General features: G+C 39.6%; 3 protein-coding genes across 3 annotated transcripts; 2 read left to right on the forward strand and 1 right to left on the reverse strand.

The window, feature by feature from the left end:
• Nucleotides 1-732: 732 nt before the first annotated feature.
• Nucleotides 733-4,981, forward strand: LOC137782256 (actin-related protein 2/3 complex subunit 5-like). The gene is made up of 4 exons (XM_068571468.1): nucleotides 733-946; nucleotides 2,024-2,097; nucleotides 2,702-2,878; nucleotides 4,335-4,981. The coding sequence occupies exons 1-4, from the start codon at nucleotides 808-810 to the stop codon at nucleotides 4,395-4,397; spliced, it is 453 nt and encodes a 150-aa protein (XP_068427569.1). The 5' UTR covers nucleotides 733-807; the 3' UTR covers nucleotides 4,398-4,981.
• Nucleotides 4,982-5,885: 904 nt separating this feature from the next.
• On the forward strand, nucleotides 5,886-11,532 carry tmem70 (transmembrane protein 70). Its single transcript, XM_068571467.1, has 3 exons — nucleotides 5,886-6,907; nucleotides 8,730-8,829; nucleotides 10,907-11,532. Exons 1-3 carry the CDS (start codon nucleotides 6,629-6,631, stop codon nucleotides 11,344-11,346), a joined length of 819 nt encoding a protein of 272 aa, XP_068427568.1. The 5' UTR covers nucleotides 5,886-6,628; the 3' UTR covers nucleotides 11,347-11,532.
• A 2,386-nt stretch (nucleotides 11,533-13,918) lies between these two features.
• Nucleotides 13,919-17,406, reverse strand: LOC137802700 (butyrophilin subfamily 3 member A2-like). The gene is made up of 5 exons (XM_068600769.1): nucleotides 17,370-17,406; nucleotides 16,671-17,009; nucleotides 15,424-15,702; nucleotides 15,208-15,327; nucleotides 13,919-14,490 (listed from the first exon to the last, which is right to left on the reverse strand). Exons 1-5 carry the CDS (start codon nucleotides 17,404-17,406, stop codon nucleotides 13,919-13,921), a joined length of 1,347 nt encoding a protein of 448 aa, XP_068456870.1.
• Nucleotides 17,407-18,891: the final 1,485 nt, after the last annotated feature.

Consider the following 18,891-nt stretch of genomic DNA (forward strand, 5'->3'; position numbering starts at 1 on the left):
GTGTAAGGAGAGAGAGAGAGAGAGTGGATATTAAAATTAAACAGTAGTCAAAGTGCAAGCAGCCAATTGATACATGATTTAAGGTACTCCATACTTCATACTATATACCTAAGATACTCTATACTTAATACTATGTGCTTAAGATACCCTATTGGGTTGATATATTTATATAAAATCTGGAAACGTCCGTACTGCGTGTCTGTCATTAACACATTTGCTTTGACTGTCATACATTCCGTCCTGATTCATGTCAACATAACAGATGAAAAGAGCAACATACTACTCAAGTCATTCCAATGTGAGATGGCTTGGCTCCCGCTGCTTAAAATACACTGAAGTTTTGATATTTTGGTGTATATTTTCACAAATATTTTTGGAACAAGTTTAGACGAAAGAATCCAAGATTCATTCAGCAGTAACTATGCCTGTCACTTTGATTCATTATGGATTCAGTCTTATAGCTATGTGTGTGTGTGTGTGTGTGTGTGTGTGTGTGTGTGTGTGTGTGTGTGTGTGTGTGTGTGTGTGTGTGTGTGTGTTTTAAATTTAGGTTTACTTTAACTATTAATAGCATGATTTGATTATCACTTTGTTTACCTAATTATATACAATGTTATCCATGGGACAATCTTATCAGGATGAGAGTAGTTCTCCAGTACAGTAGGTGGCGGTATGGAGCTCATAAGCAATGGTTGCACCATTTAACTAGAAAAAGAAGAATTCTGCCGCGGAAGAACCGGAAAAAAGCCAGTAGTTACTGGAGTACAGCTGTAGTGTCTCTTGGCACTTTTTCCTATCGTGTCCAAGATGTCTAAGAACACAGTTTCCGACCGGTTTAGAAAAGTAGACGTTGATGAGTATGACGAGAATAAGTTTGTGGACGAGGAAGACGGAGGAGACAGCCATGGCGGACCGGACGACGCAGAGGTAGACGCTTTGCTCAGACAATATCCTTTAACTTCAGATGAATGTCTTCCGGCCACGCTCACTAGTGGCAGGGCTCGTAACGACTTCAACGAACCTTAGTTATTTTCCAAATATGTCTAATTCATATGGTCTAAATTGTAGTCGTGGGCCTATATTTAATTTCGATTCAGTTTATTTTCTCTAGCCTAAAATCACAACCACTATATTTTCCTCAGAGGGCTTTACAATCTGTACACATAACATCCTGGCCCGGGACCTCAAATCGGATCAGGAACAATTCTTCAAAATAAAGATAGTAAAAACCCTTTCACAGGGAAAACAGGAAGAAACGTCGGTATATGACACGTGGGTGACATTTATTTGGCATAACGTGTGCAGTTGGCAGAGTATTTGCATCTGTTGAGTAACAGTCAAAGTAGCATTTCCGGGTTTCAGTTCTTAGGAAGGTGTGGTCAGTAAAATGATGATGATGATGATGATGATGGAGATGCATAGCTTTAGTGTTTATAGAAGAAGGTAACACGTGGTGCCACATCTTTTTTGATAACGTGTTGTCATATTCAGATCTTCGTCACCATAAAATGCAAACCAATCTGAAAATAAGCATATTTGTATATATTCAAGAATGAGGATGTGTATTGCATGCTTTTTTTAAAGTAATGTTATCAGAACAACATAACAGGCACTCTGGAGCAACAGTAAGTTAACATACATACATATTTAGTATATGAATCTGTTTTCTTTTCTGAACAGGTACCAGAAGAAAACAATGTATTTTATCAGGGAACAACATAAACAGTGTGTTCTGTATTAAGGGTCTCTGTGAGGGACAAGCCACTGCTACTTTTGTGTTTCTAATTCAGCAGCACTTAGGCTGTGTTGAAGGCTCACAACTGTTCTGCATTTGGCCAGAACATTGTCAGGACATTGTTAACGCAGTGTTCTGCAGGGACACCGTGGCAGAGTGCTGTAGAGCGCACGGGACGTGTTCCAACCTTGTGGTCAACAGACTTCCCACTCAGCTACGGCCATCCAGCTCAGTGATGCACATGTATCAGTACTGTGAAACTTTGTAGTCCTTGACTGTTGTTTTGCAAGGGGAACATGACTGCAGCTCTCCAGACCGTGCTAAAGAATCCTCCAATCAACACCAAGAACCAGATCGCCAAGGTAGTTTTTTCTTCAGTAAATTCTTTTGTTATAATGGAAGAGTGAATATATCCTTCACCTTCTGCTTGTATCACGTCATGGCAGTGATACAAAACAGTGAATGTATTTCAACCATTAATAAAATGGTGTTCTTGTCCGCATGTATAGATCATTTTTGGAAATTCCTAATTTTATGTTGTGAGAAAGGTGTAAGTGATAGCACAAGTAGGGGTGGATTTTGGGATTTAGCCATTGGAGAAAACATTTTTCAGTGGCAACGCAAGATTGGGAACAATAGTTTATGTCTCAATCTCTAATTTTTAAGTCTTCTTCAGTACAGCACGATGTTCATTTATTAAATAAGGGTCCATCCATTTAGAGTCGAATAGACCATAAAGCAGGGGACACTTTAGGGCAAGGCTACAAGGTGATTGACAGACTGGTCTGGGAGTTGCCTGTGTTTTCATGTTGGATCTTTAACCCTTCCAATGTGTGTTCTCAGTGCATGACATCTTATTTGTTTCATATTTTGGTCAGCTTGTTCAGTATTTGTGTGTGTGTGTGTGTGTGTGTGTGTGTGTGTGTGTGTGTGTGTGTGTGTGTGTGTGTGTGTGTGTGTGTGTAGGAGAGAGCAGAGCTGCTGGTGGTCAAAGTGCTGAGCAGTTTTAAGAGCAGTGACATAGAAAAGGCTGTGGGCTCTCTGGACAAAGCTGGAGTGGACCTGCTGATGAAATACATCTACCGAGGCTTTGAGAACCCCAATGACAACAGCAGCGCTGTGTTGCTGCAGTGGCACGAAAAGGTATGCACGTGATAATTATACAATTTGGGGACTTGGGGAAGTGTCATAGAGGGGCCTCAGTGAACGGGAACTGCCGGTTTGCAATGCGCAGAACCTCATTTGGTCAGTCAGCCTTCTCTGTTGGAGGAGCAGAGCAATGGAACTGTCTGCCAACAGAACGGAAGGTACAACACGATTTAAAGGTTTTTAAGAAAGGTCTTAAATTATGGTTAAGAGAACACCAACATTGTTCACAGATTTAACATCCTCATACTTTGTGTGTGTATGTATGTATGTATATGTGAATGTACGAAAATGTATGCACGTGATAATTATATATTTATATATATATATATAGTATATTTTTTAATTAAAATAACAAAAAAGCCTCCTGTGGACAGGTGTTGTAAATTAGCATTCGCTATATAGAGTCAACACAGTGCATCTGATTTTCTTTTGTGCATAGATATGTGCAAGGAATTCTAATGCCATTGTGATGTCCACATCAAATAAAGTCAAGTCAAACACATTTGAATGATGAAATTGTTGTTCAAGACGTTCCTTTTCACTTCCACATAACACTTAACCCCCAAAGTAACTATAGTTATACATTGATTTCTCCCACATGTTACCCGAAATTCTTGATGAAAACTTTTAAGTAAATATCAAGAACAAACTATATAAAAATGTCATTTTACACTACGCCACACAACTTGGTATATTCCAAGTCTCCTTTATCTAGTTGTTTGCGCCCTACTTCGCAAACATGCAAATAGTAAGGTTTTGTGGTTTGGAAGTAGTGAACATGCACCTGGATAAATGAGTTGTCTGGAGTTGTGTGATAGTTGGTAACTGGATGTTTTTATTGTTTTTCTGTTATTAAACTCAGCACACATTTGTTTCATTCAGATCTTTCTCAGTTTTGGGATTTTCTGTTCACCGTGCCGGCATGAAGAAAAACCAAAGGTTTTCTTAATGAATTCAAGGGGTCAATTGATATACAAATGTTTATTTTAAGGTTAAAGTATTTCTGTCCCTTTTTTAAAGGTAATCCACAGTTTACTGAGGATAATCCAATGCAAACAAACGGAGGATATTTTTCTGGAAGTCTCATCAAGTCAGAAAAAAAACAATGTGTGGACCATCTCTAAAAAATAGTTTACAATTAAGTAGTTTAATTCATAAAAAGGCTCAGAAATGTACCAGTTGGCCGCTGTAGTTTTTAGTGCACAAAACTTATATTCCCAGCATTGGATGACAATGTGTGCTTGGGATTGAGTCCAAAAAAACCTGTTGAGTGTGATCTGGGTTTTGTTGTAAAACGCATGCTTGAATTCTTATCTGGGATAACTGGTATAATGTCCTCAACTCTCTTTATGGTTAGTTGTGGCCTTTGTATTTCATTGTGATCATTGTGAATTTGATCAGTGCACTACGCTGACATCAGCCTGTAATGTGTGTGTTTGTGTGTCCACAGGCTCTGGCAGTGGGAGGAGTTGGATCTATAGTTAGAGTCCTGACTTCCAGGAAGACCATCTGATCCTTCCAGAACCCACAGAGTCCATCTGCAACACAAGATTACCATGACATAAGTATGACGTTCTGTTTTTGAACACGATTCTTGTTTATTTTATTTTTTTAAAGCGGAGTGCCCTCATGCAGGTCTGTCCTGCATTCACTGTTTTCTATCACACCTCTGGTGTTTGTCCGTGCTTGATGTCCGGAAGCAAGGTGCTGGCGCCTCACATGTCTGTGTGTCGGCCATGCAGAGAGAAAGGACACAGTTGAGATGCTTCACTTTGAACTGCCTCATTCTCTGACGCCTCTGCTGGCTCACTGTAACCTTCTCCTACCTCTCTGAAGCCTCAGAGTCATCCAGGGTGAAGAAAAGATTGTTCTTGAATGCACCATCATAGACTGGTGACCTGTCCAGGATGTTTCCCTGCCTTTTTGCTCAGTGCATGCTGGGATAGTAGTTATTTTATTTTTCCATATCATTCTAACTGCAACATTTGCTTGTCGACTATTGTTTTCTACTTACACCACATTGTTGTGTGTAGCTTGGCTATTTGTATTTTATATCTAAAGTAAGCAACAAAACAAATTAATAAACCTAAATATTTACTGGTTACTTTAATGTCTTAAAAAGCCCAGGCTCTAATAAGCCTTCACTAAGGCAATAAATGTATTAAAGACCATAAGGACATGCCCCAGCTAACCAACATGTTAAATAACATTTTGCCTGATATAGATCAACAAATAGTCAATTCATTGAGTCAATTGATGCGAACATCAAATGGCATAATCAATTCTCTTTTTCAAGCAAAAATATCCCAAATGTTATGTTCCAGCCTATCAAACTTGTTCGCAATTCTAATAAACACAATTCTTTGGGGTTTTGAACAAAACAAGACATTTGGGGTCATCTTGGTCTTTTGTCACTGTTTTCTGATGTTTTACTGGCTGAACAGAGAAGAAGATGGTTGGCTAGCTGATAACGCCTGTTATCTACGTAACAACTATTAACATAGCAATGCTTACCTCCATTGTCTCCCTGAATCACACCGTCGCATCATTCCTTATTGCATTACACCTGTAATTGTAAACTAGCAAAGACACCGAATAGACCTATAGATTGTGCTGCTATAGTATAAAATAATCTTTCCTTTACTTCACACAATACAATGATGTTGTTCCATTGATGCTCACAAAAAGTACCCAACGTGTGGTTCTGGATGGAGTATACGGAAATGGGGTTTAGGATTCCACATTTCTTCAGTTCCAAACTATCTCTATGGATTGAGACTTAGTTCTTGTTTACATTATTTATATACAACCTGAACCTACTTTTTAATAAAGACATGAAATTCTCACTTTTTACAATAATAATAATATAGAATCTTAAAAATATTAATGATGAAATTATTCCATGAAACTAAAGAATTGTAACTGAAATCTCAACAGAGGACATTTTTTATCCCAGTTGACAAAACAATGGTTTATGGACATGATTCTCATTGCACTCAAAGTGCTTTAACAGTACCTGTTCATTCACATCCATTCATACTAATGGCAGGGGGCTTCCATGCACGTTTGTATGGAAGCCTGCCAGTAGTATGAATGCCCAGCAGGACTATCTAACCATAAACACCACACAGCAACTTGTCTTGCCCAAGAACACAACAAAATGGATGGAGGAGCCAGGGATCAAACTGCCGATCTTCTGATGGGAAGATGGCCCTCTGTAACTTTGAGCCACGAGAAGCAGTCAAAATGGGAATTATTGAAGTCGTCAAAAGAGCAAAGTCAGAGGGGAAATAGTGTGGCGAAAGGTACACCATCAGTGGGACAAGTTACTCGACACTTAACAGTACACTTTTCTCACAGGAAAACATCCAACAGGTCTTTTTGATCTATGACATGCTGCTGACAGTAACCTGCTTACATACAGGAAATTGATTTAAGATAAGATAGTCCATTATTAGTCCCGCAATTGGGGACATTTTAGCATTACAGCAGCATTGCACACCAGAGACATAAATAAAAAAACATGTAACATAAATTAACAGTAAAGAATAGTATTATAATATAATGTAACCAAAGTTATTGAAGTGTTAGAGTTTTGACTAAATAGGGCGTGTAGAAAACAAGTTTCAAGTAGATTAGAGTGAGGAGACAACGCTCAAAGGGATTGGTGCTCTGGACTAAACGTCTTTAAACAGAAAGGAAAAACCCTGGGAGTGCCAACCTGAAGGTGGCAGTAAAGAGACAATGGGGAGGCCAACTGCCGTGAAAAGTCAACGAAGAAGAAAATCGGAAGCGGAAGTACTTAAAGCGTGTGTGAAATGCAGAATGTCAGTCAGGGTCGGTAACAAAATCACAATGTTTTCTGTGAATATTCTGCGGAGACTACGACCCTGTGCGGTTCCGCAGTCCCTCAGAAACACGCACGTGACGCCGTACGTGACGTCTGCGCCACGCGCCGCTTCGTTCAGCGGGTCTTGCAGCCAGCTGGAGGCGCACAGAAGCTCCTTCCTCGACCTGAACAAGGTACAGCTTCATGCTTACGCTCCAAAAGTATCCCTGCTAAATGACATTCCATTTTTTTCTCAATTATATTTATTTTGATAATGCAATATCACAAGCATACATTTCCTTCAAAGGGCTTTGCACATATGACCCTCACGTGTGTAAAGGCTTAAACTCCCTTTAAGGGGGCGCAGGGGCACCAGTAGCACTAATAATAGCAGTCATAATAACATTACAACAGCAGTGAATAGAACAAATAATAATTACAATGAAAGCAGTAATGGCACTAAGAACAAATAATAATAGAAATGTGTCTTAACAATAATGATGCTAGTGTCAGCAGAGCCATGGCAGGAGGCAGGGCTATTGTCCAGATATGACCACAATCCATGTAAACCTGTGAGAAGAGAGAATAGAGAGACTCCAGTGAAGAAACAGTAGTAATATGCATTAATGGAACTTGAATGCATAGAGAGGAAGAGGAGAGAGGAGCTCATTTAGTGTATCCTCCTTTGCTCAGCCTCCTTAGGGATGAGCAAAGTTGAAACAATTTAATTGATTGATCACATGCTTTTCCTTTCATTATGCGACAAAATCAATAATAAAGTAAAAACTAGTGCACGCTTTTTGTTTTTTTAAAGTAATGTTATTATAATGTTTTATATGTAGTTGTATTACTTAATGCTTGATTGTTCACTTTTAGTCTCATGTTTAATCCAAAAACATATATTTTGTGGTAAAAAATACATCTTATGTATTTAACACATATCAGTAATGTATTTCACAGGCAGTCATACAAATAACTAAGGATGCAGCTACACATTTCTAGATGAATATATATTTATAATTACATATGAATAAATCCAAACGTGATCTGTAAACTACAAGTCGCATAAAGATTGCAACTAACAGGAAGTCCCTTTTTCTGTGACTTCCTGTGTATACTTTGAAGGCAGCTGAAAACTGTCTCACTTGATCGCAGTTTTTTGAAAAACTATATATCGTGAACCCCAAATCTCCGCTTTTTGGGGCTTTTTCCTCCTCATCCTACAACACAGTAAGGGCAAGAGCGCTTGAATCCTTCTCCATCCATCCACAGGCGGCTGCGCTTTAAAAAAAAAAGTAAAAGTAGTGTTGTTGTATTGCATTTATGGCGTGCATTTTTCCTGTTTGATTTTGACCTCATGCGGGCCGGACTGGGCGAGCTGTATGACGCCCAGGTCTGAACTACGTGGTCTGAGAGAGATTTAAAGTGCAGAACCTGTGTGTGGTGATAAGCCCCTCCCACTGCAAAAAAACCAACATGCAGTTAACGTGTGATCAAATAATTAACACCGTTAAAGGATTACCACGTTAACGCTGCGTTAACGTGTTAACTTGCAGATCCCTAGTGTAAAACAAAATATTTTTGTCAAGTGAGAGTAGCTCCTTCATTTCAAACGGGCATCAGCACTATCATCATAGCTGGCTTAATTTGCTGCACCTTAACATCCTATGGCTGGAGTACCCATCGGATCACACAACTAGATTAGAATGCATGTAACATAAGCTATCGGTATTTTCGATGTTTTAATAGAATCAACCATATTGTAATGCTGTCGATTGCAGAACACAGAGTTTTTTCATCCCTTTGTCCTTGCTTTGAGACGAGAAAGGATTAAGGGGAAACTGTTTGTTTTTTTATTGAAAAAAACAATACATGGCATAGACGGGAAGCCATTTATAATGATAACGTATACCATATAAATACCTTACAGGACAACAGACTTAAGATTTCTAACAGAGTAGTTTAACCGTGCTTAATCCAGCTCTCATTGTGTTTGTCTGCTGTTTCTTTGCGTAGGTGCAGTCTCATTGTCCATCCACCTGTAGTTTCTCCACCGTGACTCACTCTGAGAATGGGAACCTCATCTACACTGGCAGCCTGGGCAGTGTTGTTCGTGGTGAGTCACTTTCACCTTGTTACAACTGTCTGATAGAAGTGCTTATTTAGTTCAAATTAAATTGAAAGACTGCTACTCTTTCCCTCATAGTATACGATAACTTACTTTAATAGTCCATTGGCCAGATTAGATATTGGCTATATCTCTTGACCAGATGAAACATGTTTTACAGCTGCTACAAGCTCGATCTTAATGAAATGCATTATTCTGATGATAGTCTCGTGTCTGATTCCTAGCCAAAATATTTTTCCAGCTTGGTCACTTAAGTTTGGTGTACTGCATTCAAGTGAGCCTTCGTTTGAAAAAACGCTTCTGGGATATTAATTATGATGTATTCGTGGTGCTTGGAGCAGCCAAAAAGACGAAAAACTCCGAACGAGAAAAAATATTTTCTGCTGAGAATGCATTGGAATGAAAAAAGCTGAAGCTTAAAGCTGAAATATTGGGGAAAATTGTTGAATATAGCTGAATTTTGCTGAAAATACAGAAAAGATAAACTACCTGCTGAAAAGCATTGAACAGAACTGCTGAAAAACCTTTTTGTTTCAATGTATAAATGGAAAAGTTGGAAGCAAAATAGCATCATCTAAATAGTCCAATTGAATTACAATCCAGAAAAAAAATGGAGACTTAACGGCTTTACTGGCACAGTAAAAGTAGTGGTAGTAAAAATAACTGAGAAAATGTGGAAATTTCCTGAAAACATGTTAAAGCCCAAAAGTTGATTTATCAAGTGGGCAAATCTGGCAAAAAAAAATCGCGTGACACAAAGTTGCGTCAACCAATCAGCTATGAGAAGCTCCACCTGTCATCACCGACGTCCTCTCATTGCTGAATCAAACTTCTGCCGGTTCCCCTGAAGCAGAGCTGATAGCGGCTGTCATTCAGGCGCTGTTGTGAGACTATGGATAATATTTTGAACCCAGACATGATGGAGTTTGATGTTCAGACGTATTTGGAATTTACATAACAAGTAAAAAGCAGAACTAGTGCTTATTTCCATGGTGGATGGAGGAAACGGTATCGTAACGATAAGCCACATGCAGTTCCTGGAGGAGTCAGTGACATTCACCGAGCTGTGTGCGGCTACAGATGGTGTTATGAACCAAAACACGAGGGCGTTTGATGTTCCCACGTTTTTGTGACTTTCACAACAAGTATTAAGCATAATTAGTAGTTATTTCTTCCATTGTCAATAGCGGACAAGATTGCTCTTTTCACCGCAATAAACCACGGCAAACGCACGTTTGGTGTGAACATCCTTTTTTGTCAAGCGAGTAAACTCACACAGCAAACGCCGCGCAAATTTTCGCGCCGAGTTTGGTGTGAACGCAGCATAAGACTAAGTGCATGCGACTGTGTCACTGGTTTTTATGCTGACGCCAAGTGGTCAGAGCTATAAACACCCATTATACAGTCAAACAGTGACAGTTCAAAAAGTATAAAAGCTATTAAAATTCTGAACCATACAATCATAATTGAGTTTAAAAGGTTAAACATCAAAAATGTGTGCGTGCGCGTGTCAAACTGCACTAATGAGAACACCTGTGTGCTCCCACCATCAAAGGTTGCCAGAGTTTTAACTTCAAAGGGACTACTGTTCCAAATATATACATGAAGTTAATGCTGAGGAGCACTTATTAAACAATCTCAAAACTCAGATATCCGTGTCTCCTATTGCTTCCATATCATTCCTTGAGAGGAAGGATGACTTGATGAACAGATACTGTGACTGGTGGGTCTGTAGTGGACAACATGTGTCCCGAGTGGTGATTTAGAAATCGGGTAGGATTGTCTGTGGGAGGTCTTTTTGGAGCCAGAATTAACATGAGGATTAATGGAGAGGTGGACGTCCTCTCAGAATCTGTCGGATTTAGGGACATGCATGAATCTGTGGATTCAATCGACCCAAGTTTCCAACAAGATTTCCTATGTTTGTATGTAAAAAAAAAATTATGTTGTATATAGCCTAAGTTAGCGTTTTATTTTTGGCAATTGCATTCATGCGTTAAATTATAAAAGTAATTTTAATTTGATCAGATTGTCTTGCTTCACAAAATGTTTTCTCTTCTGTCAGGGGTGAAACTGTTTTCATACAGCACCAGCGGAACCAGCCTCTTCATCCTGCCCTACACCTTCCTGAAGACTGGACTAGGGCTCCAGAGCTTCGCCATGACTGCAACTTTCTGTGGAGTCATTGGATTCTTCACCTTTCTCACCCCTATCCTCCTCCACTTCCTCACCAAGGGCTACGTGATCCGCCTATACCACAACGCAGACAGAGACACCTACACAGCCATCACCTACAGTGTCTTTCTCACAGAAAAAAAGAGTGTCTTTCACCAGAGGCAGGTTAGGATTCCAGCTATAAGCAAGATGTTTACCACCTTCTATGCTGACAAAATGGGGCTGCTGGTAAACCCAGACATGTTCCCCCTTCCACAGGACTATAACCACCTGATGGGCTATGATAAGCCCTTCAGCTTTGACACAGACCAAATAAATAAACCTGATTAGAGCCAACAGTTTGAATGTAGTGTTGGTATATGAATTGTATCTTCAAGTCCAATCTCCACAGTACATACATTCACATTTCATAGCAGGGTGAGACATCCACAAAGCACATAGCAATGATTTCTCAAAACAGATTTTTTTTATCAATATTTTGATTGATCTTACATGTTAATAAACTCCAACTACATTTATCTGTTCACAAGGGTTTCTTTTTCTTGGTCTCTGCATCTCTTTTTCTCTCGCTCTCTCAGGAGCTACATGCTACTCTCATAAAATGACAGTAGGAGCAAGCTCCATTTGTGGCACAGGCACCTCACAGAGCCATGTCCGGTTTTCCCCTCAGATGCCGCGGCATCAGTGGTACCATATCCGGTTTTCCCCTCAGATGCCACCTACAGTCTTCTCAACTCTAAAGGCATTTCCACCATTTCTACATGCATGCACAGATGTTGTTTTAAAAGCCCCACGACATGTCTTAATGCTTGTGTATTACATCCAGTTCTCCCAACAAGGTTTATGCCACACACACACACACACACACACACACACACACACACACACACACACACACACACACACACACACACACACACACACACACACACACACACACACACACACACTGTGACGTCTCGAGAGGTCGGGATCATGAGGTGAGGCGTTGGTGCACAAATAAGGACAGGCGAGGGTTTCTTTAAGTTAAAGTTTCTGTATTTAAATCGTTCTTAACCAACAAATAAACTTAATTCCAACCACAGTTGTTGTACCAAACAAACAAACATAAGTCCTTCCGTCTTCCACCTCACACCAGCTCTCCTCAGGCTCATCAGCCTCATCCTTTTCAGCTGTGCAGCCGCCTTCCCCTGCCTGCACTGCTGAGTGGGACTTGTAGTCTTTGTCACTGGGATGTCATGCTGGTTGCAGTCCTTGCTGCAACCAGCGGGAAGGAATGTACCTCCCATTGATGACCATTCCTCTTATGACATCACAATACATACATACATACATACATACATACATACATACATATATATATATATATATATATATATACACACACACGGATATACATATATATGAGATATGAGATACATATATATATACATACATATATATACATTCGTGTGTGTGAAAACTGGATGTAATAAATTAAGACATGTAGTTATAGTATATATAGTATATACACATATATATATATACACATACATATATATATATATATATATATATATATATATATATATATACATATATATATATATATATATATATACACATATATATCCATCCATCCATTATCTTAACCGCTTATCCTCATTAGGGTCGCGGGGCGCTGGAGCCAATCCCAGCTGTCAAGGGGGAAGGCAGGGTTCACCCTGGACAAGTCGCCAGACCATCACAGGGGAGACATATAGACAGACAACCATTCACGCTCACATTCACACCTACGGGCAATTTAGAGTCCAATTAACCTGAGCTGCATGTCTTTGGACTGTGGGAGGAAGCCGGAGAACCCGGAGAGAACCCGCGCTGCCACGGAGAGAACATGCAAACGCCACACAGAAGGACCTGCCAGACCAATATTCGAACCCCGCCCCGCCCGGGATTCGAACCACAGACCCTCTTGCTGTGCATATATATATATATATACATATACACATTATATATATATATATATATATATATATATATATATACACACATATATATACATATATATATACACACACACACACATATATATATACATATATATATATATATATACACACACAAACACACACACACACACATATATATATATAAACAAAAATCAAAACAAAAATCAAAAATCTTATATTCATTATTTTCAAACTTTTATAACTCAGTGTCAGCTGCACTTAAAGTGATTGTGACTATAATATATATATATATATATACGCATATACGCATATACACATGTATGTTTTTTTTTTTTTAAATGTCCAAAAAAAATTCTAATGTATGTATGTTTGTATAGATTAAAGTTGCAAGCAGCTGTGAGCGGGACATCGCTCCAGCACGTTGAAGGCGCCGAAGAGTAGCGTCCGGCCGAGAACCTTCGCGGGCAAAGGTTCTCGTGAGCCGGCGAGCAGCTTTCATTGATAATTATGAAGTTTTTTCAGTGTCAATATCAGTCCAACTTTGAGCAACACAAACAAACATGGCAGCTTTTATGAGATTAAATATCTAGAGAAGATTGCATAGTAGTTATGTTCATGTTTATTGAATAATTCCATTAAAAAGAGAACATATACAGTTATTATAGACAAAACAGAAGTTATATTACTTTTTTGGAAATGGACTGATTATTTTGCAGATCAACAGAGTTCTCACACATTTACAACAAATAAAGAAAATGGTAATTAACGCACAATATATTCAAAACACCATGCAACACAATGAAAAATGTTTTATTGAACAATCACACTCAACTAACTAGATGATGTGAGCAGAGCATAGACCAGCTGAATGTGTTCACACTTAGTTTAAGATAACCACGTAGATGTACTATCAACTGGGGATCAAAAATGAACACATGCAATATTTTAAATGTTCATGCCGTAGGGATTGGAGGTTTTATTTCCTCTTCTCTCTCTGACTGCTTCTGAAGTTTCTCCTGCTCCTCAAGTTCCTTCTGAATCTCTTCTCTCCGACTTGCATTGTTTTTCAGCAGTGTATTTATTTTTTCCCTGTCTCTCTCTTGCTTCCCTTTCCATTCTGTCATTTTAATAATCATCCCATCTGTTGACTCCTGTAGGTTATCTGTGTTCTCTAACAGTTCCTTAAGTTCTTCATCGCTCCTCTTCAGATCATTTAGCTTTTCTTCACGCTTCTTCTTTTTGCCTCCTGTCATTGGATTGGGGTTTTTATTAATCTTCTTGTTGATCTCTGTTATCTGTGTCTTGTTCTCCTGCTGTTGTGAGATGAGTTGCTTTCTCTGGTTCTTCAGATTATTCTTCTGGCTCGTCAGTGTCGTTATCACCTCTTGTACATAGCGCAGTTCGACCTCTTTGTTCTCCAATTCCTCATTAAGTTTTGCCTTTGTCTTGTCCAAACAGGTCATGAGCTTCTCAGCGTCTCCTTCCTCCATCAGATGCTGAAGTTCTATGCTGTCGTTTGTGGTTTCTATGTAAATACAAGAGACATGTTTAGTTGGAAGTTCAAGTCGTTTTGTTGCTGAGAAAAGGTTTTAAGGGGACGAAACAGTGAAGCAAAACAGAAAGGTGAGGTTAAGAAACAGGAACAAAATTTTGCTTTGTATTACAGAATCATGAAGTTATAAACTGCCAGAAGGGGGAGATAAATCCAGTCAACTCACATAGGTTTCATTTCATCTGTTTCACTCCCATTTGAAATAGAAATCACTTAACTTAGCAATGAATGAAAACTAAAGATGTTCCTCTAGCTTGTTACTTGGGTTATTTATGTAATACCTAGCATGAAACACGATTTTACAATCTGTAGTTCAGGAACAGCAGAGTTGAAATCAAAATGGGTTTTATATTTGCATTAAACTGGATGTCCAAATCAACTAATAGAAGGAAGAGAAAAGGGAAGATTTTTTAAGTGATGTTAGCTTGAAGCTAAAGCCTGTGGGTCTGAGGGCCATCTGAGCTCGGGACTGATTCATTTGAAGAAAAGCAACAGTCCTCAGCGGTATATAATACCAAAACAATGTTTATGTTCCACAACTGCAGTGGACACAGAGGATAAGATCATGTCAAGTGGTTCTTACCCCTTCGTAGCCCTACATTCCTAACAGAATAAACGTAAAAATAATCATGAAAAAAATCTAAAAATAATATAAGGTATAAAAAGAAGATCAATGAAGTTCCAACTTACGTTTTATGTTCCGTCCCTGCTTCCACACAACAAGGACGACTGCAACAACCAGCACGATGGACACTAGCGAGCAGATGATGATGCGAATAACAGAACTAGCCTGGACCCCAAAGAGATTAGCTGAAAATAGGAAACACAACACTGTTAGTTACAGACTACACCTGTCTGTCACTGGAAAAGGTGATCATACCTCTGACTCATGAATCCTTTTTCTACCTGACAGACGGATGTGGGTGTCTCTGGTCTGCTTGGTGGTCCTCTGGTGGACTCTACAGGTGAAGCTGTTGCTGTGTCTCTGCTCCACAGTCACTCTGCTGCTGACAGTATAGAGGTCATCAGGACCTCTGACGCTCTCTGGAGCTCCAGCAGAGAAGAGGTTTCCCTCAGCGTCCAGCCACAGCAGCTCAGGTTTTGGATACCAGCCTCCAGACTCACAGCGTAGCACCACTCCAACGCTGGATTTGGAAATTTCTACGAGAGGCGAGGAGACAGAACCTAACAGAGAGTAGAAATGTCAAAAATTGTTTGAATGTAAAGTTATCACAATTCTCATTACACTTTTTTTTGTCACGGTTTGGGTTTTTCTGGCTTCCTGTTTTATTTTTTTAGTTTGTCCTCTGTGTCTCCGCACGTCCTGCCCCCGTATGTCTTGTTTCTGTAACGCGTGTCTCCTGATTGTCTTCACCTGTGCAGCCTCATTGTTTCCACCTGTGTCTCGTTACCTTCCCCTTGTATTTAAACCCTGTTTGTCTCCTGGTCGAGTTGTACTGTTTAACACTGTGTGTCAGGGCCGGTTATAGTCCTGTTCCGAATCCTGCCGATGCTTTTGTTCCAGTATGTCGAATTCCTGTTTTTCGTGATGGCGAGATGAAGCTTCCTGAAGCTTTGAGGCTTTCCATCCAATTGGTTTGCTCATGGGCCGAAGCTCCATGAGGCTTCATTTGCTCTATTGCGCCACCAAGTAGACAAAACGTGTAAAACAGAGAGTCGTCATAACGACACCATGTGTTAAGCTTTGAATTTAATAAATGAACGAATGATGTTTGAGATGACAATACATCAATTAATAACATATTAATATTGTGTCTGTCTTTATGATATAATGGCTCGGTCAAAGCAGGCTGTTTTGTTTTTGAGAATCCTGCCTTCCTTGGAAAGAATAAAGTTACTTTTTTTTCACCACACATCTGCATTTGGGTTCTCTCTCCGAGCCTCCCGTGACATTTTTAACAAATGCTATTCTTGCAAGCCCAAACTCCCTTCTGATGAACCTGAATGCTACTGGGGTGATTGAGGTGTCTCTGTGGTTTGCCTATGTACCCCTTTCTTTGTGTTCACGTACAGCACCCTTCTTGTCAGCACAGGAACCCTACAGGTTGCACCAACGTCCCCTGACGTCGGCCTAATTGCCCTGTCATTCTTGTTGGTCATAACTAATAAATAATGGAGTCACACCAACTTACCAACAGTGAGCTCGACCACAGATTCTGTCTCAGATTTGGAAACTAAACATTTGTACGTTCCTGCATCAGAGAGCTTCACTTGAGAGAGTGTCATTGAAATGTCTCCACACTTCAGTTTCTGGGTGGACAGTGATGTTCTCCCCAACAACGGGTTATCTTCAAGCTGAAGCTGCACACCGTCTCTTCTCAAAAGGACAAAGCTGGGCTCTAGGTCAGGTCTCCGCCACTCCACGGTCAGACCCGTGGCGTCCACAGCAGTTTTCAGGTGACACGGCAAGCTGATGTCATCACCAACCATTGCCACTATTGGCTGAGATGTACCGATCACCTGAGGCTGACCTAAACGGGAAAAACACATTGACATATCATCAATGTGACTATGTTAAAGTTATATAACTGACTTTTGATGAACAATGGCCACTGGGGCCACATTGAGAGACTGCTGAATTTTTTCATTTAAATCCCACAATTCCATTCTTCTAAAAGTCTTCTACTCTACTTTTAAGTACAAGCATGTGGCCATTGTCGAAGAATAAGCGTTCCGTGACCTTGTGAAGTTTGTACACAAGCAGTACAATAATAAGTCACTAAGAAGAGAACATGGGAACTGTCATTAGACAATCACATGACAGAAAGAGTTTGAGAACCACTGGGTTAGCCTAACCCTAATCCTTATAATAAACGGCTGGTTGCCTGAACCTGAATCCTGCCCCTCCATCTCTTCATCTGACAACATAATTGATGACCACAAAGGCAGACTCTGGTCATACCAGACCAAGCCAAACCACTAAGAGTGTTGAACTGAGTCAAAGTGTGTTCTTTTGGGGTATGCAAAGTATTGTATGGTGTTTGTTTGTAATAGATTTATTTTTGCAAATTGTAAACGCTCAGCTGTTGTTGTGTAGTTTACCTCCACAAGAGTGTGTCAGGAGGAGGAGGACGACAATGTCACGCAAGACCAGCGCACAAAAGCCCCCGCGCCGAGGCTTAAAGAGGATTCCGTCCTTCACTAGAATCATCCTGAAGCTCTGAAAAAGAAAACCGTTCAACTGTAAAACACGTGAGACCAAGTCATTCAGAAGTCTTCTTCTGTAGTTCTATTGGTTGAAATTGTATTTGTTCAAATGTTCTGACAAAGAAAACAAATTAAATATCATAGGATGTCACAGGACTGTCATAATTTATCCGTGATAAAACTTGGAAATCAAAGTGAATTAAGATTTTATTTGTTACTTGAATGTGGCCCAAGGCAGGAACACGAGGAAAGCTGTAACCTAATGGACCTTCAAGAGGTTTAGTGAATGGTTTCCCAGTTTACCCAACTCACTAAAAGAAGGATTTTACAGTCACGGTCCAATTTTTTGAATACATTATTTTTCCTTTACTCATCTACACTTTGGCTCAGTGTTTTTAAACTTGCATTGTCTGTATGTCATTTGTTTTTTGTAAATGTATTTTGCTCTTCTACATGCTGTTCCATGAGATTTACAACGACAGACGTCAACCTTGTTTTATTTCATGACCTTCAAACCCCACAGACGTGTATTTAAAAAGAATGCAGAGGAAGCGATGAGGTGTTGCTCTCTAGAATAATGCATTAAAACACAAGTATTTCATAAATAAATCCTACATACCTGCTGCGTGTTGCTAAAGAGTCAAAACAAAGTAAAAATAAACTGTGAGGTCGTAGCCCAAAATGAAACAGCCTGAAATGAAACCAAGTGTACTGTTGTCCCGCCCCCTCTATCAATAGATACCATGTTTTATGACTTTAGTGCTCCTTTTCATTGAACTCAAATGAATGCTGGTGTCTTTTGGAGCTTCAGACTTTATGCACGATGTTCTACATCTGCATCTAGTTGCCATGAAGCCTCAGAGTGTGTGGTGTGGTTGAGCAGAGCATCAGAGCCCTCTGGACCTCGTGACCTGCACTCTGACCCTTCAGCTAAAATACAGTTAATCAAAGTAACTTCACCAAAACGTTAACTGTCAACGTGTGTGTCCTTTCACTTTCCTTTTCTCTCCGTCTGTTTATTTATGACCGAACTGAACTCTGGACCTGCTGCATAGCTGTTGTAAAATACTGTATATAGTAAAACTATTTGGCTTATTATTAGTGTTATTTATTTGTATGATGTTTTTTCACTTTAGCGTCCAATACAAATGTCCTGATAATGTTTGTAGGAGATGAAGTGTCTTCATATAAAACTGTAGTTCATAT

The sequence above is a fragment of the Clinocottus analis genome, unplaced genomic scaffold (assembly GCF_023055335.1).
Source record: "Clinocottus analis isolate CAN_PGR_092001 unplaced genomic scaffold, fCliAna1.0.p SCAF_11, whole genome shotgun sequence".
NCBI lineage: Eukaryota > Metazoa > Chordata > Actinopteri > Perciformes > Cottidae > Clinocottus > Clinocottus analis.